The sequence below is a fragment of the Micropterus dolomieu genome, linkage group LG23, assembly GCF_021292245.1.
Source record: "Micropterus dolomieu isolate WLL.071019.BEF.003 ecotype Adirondacks linkage group LG23, ASM2129224v1, whole genome shotgun sequence".
Taxonomy (NCBI): Eukaryota; Metazoa; Chordata; class Actinopteri; order Centrarchiformes; family Centrarchidae; genus Micropterus; species Micropterus dolomieu.
The window spans coordinates 35,414,967-35,425,152 of NC_060172.1; the positions used below are offsets into that span (position 1 = coordinate 35,414,967).

The following is a 10,186-nucleotide window of genomic DNA, read 5'->3' on the forward strand; positions in this document are numbered from 1 at the left end:
ATTATCACAATATATGTCATGTCATTATTTCTTTCAAGTTTAAAGGCTGATTTTTGCTCCTGATAATAGAAGAAACCGGATGCTTAAATATATATATATATATATATATATATATATATATATATATATATATATATCTCACTCTATCACTCTATCCCCAAGGAATCATTGAAGTGTGGCATCCTTCAGAGATTGCCAGCCTGTTGACATAGAAGGTTACAGTTTGTTTGCCATCAGAATTTAGTTTTATTAAGTGCTCTGGGTGACACGGTGAATGTAGGTGAAGATATACTAGGTCAAGATGTTATGTAGTATGTTTAGGACTTACTTCTTATCTTGTCTGATTTATGTATAAACCTAGGTACAACTGTGTTATCTTTGGGGGAATGGATGGCTATTCAAAAAAGGTTAGACTTTTCCCTGTCATGGACAAAGAACTGTAAAATGTTACAGACTCTCCCCATTTTAAGCAAGGAGGATGTTTTTTCTTCTCATAAGTTTAAGTTTATTTCCTGTACAAACAGTTGGTGTTCCTTAGATACAAATATGTTTGCAAGGACTACTTTGGTTTTGTAGCCTGCCCTTTGGGTCATTCCATACCAACTTACCTAGAACCTCCCAATTCATGTCATAGATTTTCATGAAAACAGTAATTCGAATAACGTCAGAATCAACTGGTCTCTGCAAAATCCTATAGCTCTACTCCAAATACCGTATTTGTCAGAATATAAAACAGGGTTTTTTCCTGGAAATTCGTCCTAAAAACTCGCCTCGTCTTATTTTCAGGCTCTAGCACTTAAATGTTAACATACACACACAACAACAGATGGTTCCAAATATCGGCAAAGCGCACGTTGCCCTCCTCCTGACTAAAGTGTGTCACGTCCCACTGAAACATGGAGAGACACAGCGATTGTGTCAAACAAAGTGGCTCAAGTTAACAAACAGCTGAGGAGGAGTTATGATGCCAATTTTAAGGTGATGGTGATAAATGCAGCAGAGTCATCACATCAACAACTCTCGAGCAGCAAAGAAATATGGTGAAGATGGTGAGCCCAAATAGACAGTCTTAAAAATGCAACAGCCAGATACAGTCATACCGTGGTCCTCAAAGAGGCCGCTTCCAAGAATTTGACAGGAGTGTGTGATTACGTGACTGAAAAATGGAATGATGGAATGCCCATTACCAGAGCATTCATTCAGCTGAAGGCCTTGGAAATTGCTGAGTTGTTCAACATACCCATCACCAACTTTAAAGCCAGCCTTGGCTGGTGTAGAAGAATGATGCGGTGCAATGGACTATCACTGTGAAGTCGACTGGAAACAAGAATAGCCGAATCACGTCATGTTGTGACTGCAAGAAACCGAATCACGTCATGTATGTGATGTGAAGACAGTACCGAAAGAGGCAATGCCAGCTGGCATTATCATATGTGCCCAGGAAAAGGGCTGGATGGATACAAACCTTATAGTGGACAGTCTCAAGGTTGTGTGGGGCAGATGTCGTGAGGGACTCAGAAAGAAAAGGAACATGCTGGTTTTGGATGCATTCTCTGGGCACTTGACTGAGCCAGTCAAAACTCAAGTACCGGCGATGAATGGCGACCTAGTGATCATACCAGTGGGGATGACAATCCAGTGACAGGTCTTGGATGTGGTTGTCAACAACCCATTCGAGGAGAATCTGAGCAAGAGTGGCTCCTGTCTGGTAATCACTCACGCCATCCGGAAAAATTAAGAAGCCTTACGTGTGTACATCTGCTCTGTGAATGGATACTCCAAGCAGAGGGTGCAGTTTCTGCTGAGAGCATTATCATCAAATTCAAGAAATGCTGCATATCAAATGACTAGGATGGCAGTGAGGATGACTTTCTATGGGAGGAGCCAGTGGAAGCAGAGCATGAGAGTGACGATAGTGAGAGTGAACACAGTGAGGCAGAAGACCTCTGTGAGGGATTGTTTACACGACAGATCTGAGATTGGGCCAGTTTGCACTACTTGTTTAACTACTTGTTTAATGCTGTCATTGACATTTTGATATGGCTATAGGTGTATTTTTTCACTGAGATGGACAGCCTCATTGATATTGGAAATATCAATAGACAGTTTATTTTCATTTTTAATTATGTTTACTGTAAATATCAGAAGTTGTTTGTTTACAAATTATTACCTGTTGGTTATTTTATTAAGCGGTAATTTAAATGGTACCATTTCATTTAAAAATTTATTGATAAAAAGATGTTGAAAATGTTATTTCATTTAAAAGATATTCAAAACAACAATCTACCTTCTCTTTTATCTATTTAATCTATTTTATTCGGTGTGTTTGCACTGAACATCCAAGAGACCATAAGGATCATTTCCAACATGTATTTGAGTAAATAGCTGTTGTTAAATGTTTTACAGTAATGAAATTTATAAAAAATATTTTTTACCTAAACGAAGAATCTTTACTTTTACAAAATTTATATCTTTACTAGTATAAGTTATTGCAACCAAATGTTTATTCTGCCTAGGCATTGTAGGCAATTTGTTTCAAAAACACTTATATTTGTTGAAACTGTCTTTATATACCAATACATATGAAAAAGTTAGATGCTCTGAAAAAGAGATTTAAAAAATGTAGTGTCTGTAGTCCTCACAGGGCTGCAATAAATTCAGACAGTCACTTCCGTTCGGACTGAATGGAAATGACACTCAACCTCGCTACCATGGCTACCAGCCCTGCTGCTACAGGACCACGACTACATGCGCGCACATTTTTACTCAGAACCAACGATGACACAAAGCTAGGAGAGGTCAGACTGGACCCGATATCAGCGTGGTTTTTAACGATGCCAACAACTGGGGACCAGAAGCGACTGAAAGGGACCCCTTGCTTTATTTCTGCTGACAGGTAATCTGCCTTTTTTCGTTTTGATCGTAATTTGTTACTTTCATGAAGTATGAATCGCTAGCCAATGTAGGGACCTACTAAGCATACAGCTAACGGTAGCTGACAGTGTAGGTGTATGCTGGTGTAGTAAGACAGAGTAGAGATGATGAATTATCAGTAGCAGCAGGTGAGTTGTAAAACAACAGCGCAGTTGTCTTGGAGAAGTTAGCCAATGCCAATTAGGTAAGACAATGTAGGTGTAGACTGCTCTGCTTATACCTAGTGTTACCTTGTATCTATTCACTAGCAAGGACCAGGCCACAACAGTGTGTGATTTAGAGGTACATGCAAATATGGAATGCATGGATTATGGAGGATGGATCAATGCATATAGAGGGGAAGGGTGATGGTGGAAGAAGGATGTCGTGTGATAGGCTGGTCTGAGAGGGTGTACAGAAAACAGGCAGGGAGACTCAGTGGGGGGTTTGAGCTTATTTCAAGCCCCCAAAAGAGTCAGATTAAGGTGGGGTTCAAGTTCCTTGAGCCTGGGTTATAGCGGAGGAACAGACATGGACTGAAAGAGCGTTTGTGCTGAAATGCGGTTGGGCATGAGGTCCTGAGAGGAGAATGACTGATGAAAGGTAACGTTATGCTTTGAAGCGATTTGGGCAGTTAGGTATGTTGAGAGCTTTGTAGCTTTGGCAATATTGTTGTTATACGTTCATGCCAATAAAGCTGATTGAATTGAATTAAATTGAGAGAAGCTTGGGCAGATGCTGTAGAGGATGGTTTGTTGTGACACGTCAGAGAGGTTTCTTGAAACGGCGAGACTGGTATGGGATGAAGATATGATTCTGTGGCCCAGTGTCTGAAATTGAATAAGAGACGAGACGATGGTTTGCTAATGGTGCTGTGGTGGCAGAAGTGTGAGCTGCCCTGAGGATGAACCGATGTATAGCGATATCGTGAGTCTGCAAAGGAGTGAGGTTCTGACAGAGGAACAGGATCAACCTTGTGGAATCTCTACGACTGCAGTGTTATCTGGGTGGATGAGTGTTGACTCACTAGAACCCCCAAAGATGGCGGCTGTGATGACGAGTTAAGTTTGTGAGTGCTGACGAAGGAAGTCTAACTCTAATGAGATTGTAGCATGGGTGAGGAGTGTCTGGAAGGACTGCGACACTGAAATGATTATACCAAGGTGCAGTGCTGGTCGGTCTGCTGGTGTGATTGAATAGTGCTGCTTCGCTGAAGGAGCAGACACGCGGTGCCTGCAGTGCAAGAGTGCAGCCCCGGTGTTTGAATTAATGCAGACCATTGTGCCTGCTTGATGAAAACTGTCCTGCCCAGTTTATCAATTCCGTTTAGCATGGGGATATTAACAGAAGGACCTGAGTCTGTGGGCCTAGGGATGATGTGACATGGGGGCGTGGTGGGTGAGAAACGGTGAATAGTGATGGGAAAAGGCACTCTTTTGACTCGAGTCACCAAATCTCGTTCATTAAAATGAACTAATCTTTTTTTGTGTCATTTCGTTCATTTTAAGTAGGCTGGCTATTGCAGCTTTGCAGCCTTCTAGTGGGCAATTTAAAAAAAACAGTGCAGTTCTCATATACACAGAAGGCTGCCTGGTTTGCTCTAATTGACAAAGTATAATGCACAAATTCACTTGTTGATCTTTCTCTATCATGGTTCTATAAAGCCCCGTGGAGCCACAACCAAATTCAAACCATGTAAAAACCACAGAAATATGTTGTCAATATGCAATCACCACTACTGCAGCTAAATCTGTCTATTTTCATAATCTTTACAGAGTATACAACCAGACCAGCATATCTATATAATTATAATTACTATCTTTATATCTCTAAAGTGCTCATTCATACAGTAGCTTTATGTTGCTATCTATGAGTAATATCTCTATTTTAACATCAGATTTGCGGGAATATATTGAAGTAATAAGCTTGACGCACTAGATGAATAAAACTCTTATTAAAATTTAACAAATTTAATAATAATCTCAAACACTGCAGGTTGTTCACCAGTCAGGAGCTGTGAAACAACAGTACGGCTCTGTTGGTAAATAAAAAGTAAAAGTTAGGTTGTGTTCTCTGGTGGACCGGATCAGCTGTTAGCTGTAAACACACCACAGGGCTAACGCTAACGTTGCAATGTGGCTGCGTTAATGTTTTAATGACCGGGTCCGTTTGTTTTGGAGAGGAGACGACCTCAGGGGTAATTCGGTTCCCGGTAGAACCCTGTCTGGGCTCTGAAGTGGAGCAGACCCAGAACAACTCTCATCAGCTGTTAGCTGTAAATACTAGCAGGACTAAAGTTACCGTACGGCTGTTAAAACCATGACACAACATAACTGCGCTGTAATAACGTTATGCTTTATTAAATGTCACAAAATTATCAAAATAGATATATAATGTCAGTCCAGTGACTGTTACCTGACAACAGACCTGCCTCTCATTCTCTGGCGCTGACAGTAACTCAGCCTGCCAAATGAACGAAAGACAGAGGAGGACCCGTGTGAGCGGTGAACGAGTCGTTCATTCCTGCTCCACAGTAGCCGAGATGTCACATGACAAATGAATGACTCAAACCCAGAGACCCACAGTTATCCTGAAGTCCTGAACTAATCAATACTGTTTCCTCTGCTGATGGAGCCCAGGCAGCTGCCGTGTGACGACTAAGAGTCCAAGACTATTCACGCTTGCGTGAAAATGAATGAATTACTGAGACAACCCGTTCGTCCTGAGTCACATAGAAGATTAGGTCAAATGAACGAAACGTTCTTTGAACGATGCAACACTAATGGTGAACGCTGGGGTGTTTTGTGAGGAAAAAGGGGGCGTGAGTGGGCTAGTGGAGCGCTGACTATGCATGCTGAGGCTGGGTGAGGGACTCTGATGACCTGCAAGAGAGGGATGTACGAGCTGAATAGATGCGACCGTAGAATTAAAAGATTTGAGAGCGCTCAAGTATGTACCCGGGTTAAATTGCTGGCTACGGCCAGCTGCCTGATTAGCAAAATGTACGTGAAGGCTGTAACTTCTCTTTGTTCTTCTCTAAGATTGTTGCGAATAAGCTTTATGCCTGGGATGACCAGCGGCTGATGGCCTGAATGGCTTGATCAGAGATGCCAAGTCTGGCCGCTGTGACGCTGTGCTGATGTGGCAAGATGGCTTGAATAATGTTCAGGGATATGCCTAAGATGCAGATGATTCTGTTTCATGTTTATGGAACCAGAATCGAGTGACCATTTCCTGTTTCTATAAGAAAAGTAGGGATTGTGGTGATGCCTTGTGGCGTACCTGGAGCCGATGCATTTGATTTGTGGCTTGTAGGAGATGAGCTGTGGCGGAAGGAGACTCCTAGCTGATCCATTTACTTCTTCGAAGTGTGAATATAAGAGAGATGGAGGCACTAGCGGATTGGCCGCCCGGAGGGTCAGGATGCACTGGTGGCCTGAGGGCTTTTTGGCCTGCCGTTAATTATCCACTTTACCAGCAACAGTGATAATATAGCAATTAATTAATTAATCTAGCACATAGGACGAGCCAGTGGCCATATATTTTAGCGTTTGTGTGTGTGTGTGTATAAGCCTTTTCAGACGAGGAGCAGCCCCCCTCCTGTGTAGCTAGCTACGTGTTATGATTCACGTGGTGTCATTGTGCTCATTAGCAAAGACGGCAAAACACTGCTGTAACCATGGCAACGGCTTCTGTGTGCTACTAAATCCAGATGAACGGGGTAGCGAAGATTGCCTAGTTAGATACCCGTTACATCGAGGAATGGGGTTTGACCACAAACTAGTGGTTTGGTGGTTTGCGTGAACGGGGTGGTCTGGGATGGAGTGAAATGCCCGGCCTAAATTATTGTGGCAGTCCACCCCTGGTCGGAGGTGCGGATGGTGATGTCGGATAGACAGGGATGGTTGGACGGATTATAGGCAGATGACATCTGGTAAATACTGTCACTTCAAGAAAAGGCCGGCAGGAACATGGATCTCGAGTAAAGTTGCTGGGACATGTATCCTTAACGTATGGAAGGATGCAGAGGCTGAGAAAGTCTGAAGTGAATGGTAAGCGTCTGGCTGTAAAGCCGGTTGCTGTTTCCGCGAGCCTTGACTAACATGAGACATGGGAATGAAAGGTAGATTGGAGACCGGTGACTAGCTGGATGAAGAAGTAATACCTGCTAAGTGGGTCTGATGGTAGAGAACAAGATTAATTAAATGATTTTTGTTATTTATTTATTTTAATACTTATTATCATTATCATTATTAATATATATTATTAATTTATTTGGGATGCGCGTAGGGTATTGACGGCTGATATGTGGCGTGATATGCCTCGAAGCAATTCCAGCCAGTAAGTGGACTGAGAGAGTGCTTGGGGCGAAGCTATAGAGAAAGGTTGCTTGTGAGGTGTTGGAGAGGTTCTCGACTGTGAAGTTAGTTGACTGTATGGCTGAGAACGGTGGGACAGGTATGGGATGAGAATCCGATTCGAGAGCGAAATGCCTGAATTTTGTAGAGAATGTGCAGACGTATCGCGAGAGAGACAGGTGAAGGTCAAGGATTGATAGAACTTGCTGGGTGGCTGGTGCTGCTGGGGCCAGAGAAACTGCTATGGAAGGAGTAAGTTTTTGAGACAAAGAGCAAAAAACATTTGGGTGTTGGGGAAGGGAGGTGGTAGGGATGGGGGTGGGGGGTTGGGGTAAGGACAGACCAGTTGGAAACGCATATTGAGGCCCATTGAGTTGTGAGCGGGTCTTGAATTGCTGCGTTGGCTGCTTGGAAAGAGAGGAGCAGAAGCCATATTGCTATAAACGGCGGAAGGAAGGGTAGAGGAAGGAATGATGGGATGAAAGGATATTTGTGCACGGGAGGTGAGTGCAGCCTGCGAACACAGGGATGAAAAGAAGGCAGAGATTGCCTGAGACGTGGCAAACACAGAGGGAGCAGGCATATGGGGAAATACAACCTGTTCCCCACCAGGGGGAGCTGGAAATACGAGCTGTGGCCGTCGAGGCGCTGTGACGTCATGCGCCCCCGGTGGAGAACCGGAAGCGCACGAGGCTTGGTGTTTGTTGTTGGCTGAGTATTGCTGGAGGCTATGTTGCGGTTGGATGGAACACCTTTCCCTCTGAGGAATTGTTGGAGACGGGCGACGTTCGAGTCTCTAATGTCGGGCTCCATTTGTGGAGGAAGAGACGGCCACTGAGAGCCTGAGAGCTGCAGGGAGTCGAGGATATCTCATTGGAGAACTGGAGATCCTGGGGAGCGACACCCTCGAATCGCAAGCTGATCCCCTGATACACTTGATTGATGTCTGCTTCAAACTTAACATTACCCTGTTTCGAATGGATCGTTGTCTGAATCAGGTGAGTTGTTATTTGGAGCTCTGGATCCATGATTGTGATCGTGCTGTTAAGCATGTGCTGTTGAGCATGGATCGTTGTCTGACTTGCATCGAGCAATCTGAAACAAGCGGGGCGGGTGATTGGAGGTGTGGTTGAGGCGTGGCCCCGCTCCCGAACCTAAGTTAACAAATTAACTTCATATGTATTTCTGGTATAAGCTACTTATATAGTTTGACATTGTACATAGCTAAACCTACTGTGCAACAACACTGTAATACCATAATAACTAAAATTACTGTATGTTTTATTTCTACTGTGCCCTCAGGTCACCTGCAGATTTGGAGGCTTCCAATGCCCTGTACTTCTCACCAGTGTACACTGATCAGACCTTGCTGGCTGGACTGGGTTACAACCACCATGTCCACAGACCACCCAAGAGACAAGCTGATGCACAGTTCAGTATGTTGCATTTTTAGCACTCGTGTATTTCACTCAATACATGTGTAAGTGATGAGTCACAAAATATTAAACAGTATGAGGAATACAGATAGATGGTGTTGATTTATTGTTTGTTACCAAATATGGCAAGATCTACAACAAAAACTCCAGGAAGTGGAGCTTGTACTCGTGTGGAGAAGGACTACAGTAACATCACAGACCTTGTTAGAATAATCTTTATTAAAGAATGACCGAGTCACTGGAGTCTTTTTCAATGAAGGTTTTACTTGCAGCTTTACATGCACTACAGTGAGTACAGAATTGACTGACGAGAAACAGTCTGCTTTTAAACGGTTGGTTACATCCATTGTTTTCCATGTCACTTGAAAACAGTAACTGTAATCTGCATTACACCATGTCTCTCACCCGTAGACGTTTCCTAGCTCTGTCTTTGCACCAGTTCCTGTTTTATAAGTTCACTGAGAGTGTATAAGTTCACTGAAAATGTTATCCGCTTCTCCTTTTCTATTTTTAGACGAGCTTGCAACAGTTTAAAATACTTAAGCATAGCACAGTTTTCTAACAGACCTCCTCCCCGTCAACATGGCGTTCAGGCGATACGATACAATGCTACATGTAAAGTCTGAACTGCCTTCGTAATCGGTCAAGATACCTCTGAACACACCTTGTCTTTCATCCTGTAAATACTTATTTTTAATAATGATGATGTTTATAAGTTATCTAGTTGTTATATAGTTGTAGTTTTAGTAGTATAACAATAAAGAATAAACAACTGTTATGCCACATTTGGTTGTCATTATTTGAGACATAAGAAATAAATGTGGTTGCTTGATTGTTTATTCTGAAAGTGTAAAGAAAAGGCATTTATCATTTTCAATGTTTTATTTAAAAAATTTGTGAAAATATTATCCATTATCCCAATATAGTTTTTATTTTCTATACCCTCCTGGGAATAAAACGTCCACACAGTGGATGAAATTATTTGTATATCTGTTAGTGACATTATATATAACATATAACATTATATATTATATAACATTCGAGCAGCCTGATAATAAGGAATTGCAGTAATCCAGCCTAGAAGTAACAAATGCATGGACTAGTTTTTCTGCATCATTTTTAGACAGGATGTTCCTGATTTTTGCAATATTACGTAGGTGAAAAAAGGCGGTCCTTGAAATTTGCTTAATGTGAGACTTAAACGACATGTCCTGATCAAAGATAACTCCAAGATTCCTCACAGTGGTGCTGGAGGCCAAGGCGATGCCATCCAGGGAAACTATATCTTTAGATAATGCGTCACGGAGGTGCTTAGGCCCCAGAGCAATAACTTCAGTTTTATCTGAGTTTAACATGAGAAAATTACAGGTCATCCAGGTTTTAACATCCTGAAGGCACATTTGAAGTTTAGCTAACTGATGAGTTTCATCTGGCTTGATCGATAGATATAACTGAGTATCATCTGCATAACAATGAAAG

At 42.4% G+C, this 10,186-nt stretch overlaps 1 protein-coding gene across 2 annotated transcripts in view; it reads left to right on the forward strand.

Annotated features, from left to right (window-relative positions):
• LOC123963363 (myotonin-protein kinase) overlaps window positions 1-10,186 on the forward strand; it is an 82,513-nt gene that overhangs the window by 10,289 nt on the left and 62,038 nt on the right. For both annotated transcript variants that reach the window (XM_046040172.1, XM_046040173.1), the window contains exon 2: window positions 8,574-8,707. In XM_046040172.1, the coding sequence (XP_045896128.1) occupies window positions 8,574-8,707 (134 nt within the window). The remainder of the gene's footprint in view (window positions 1-8,573; window positions 8,708-10,186) is intronic.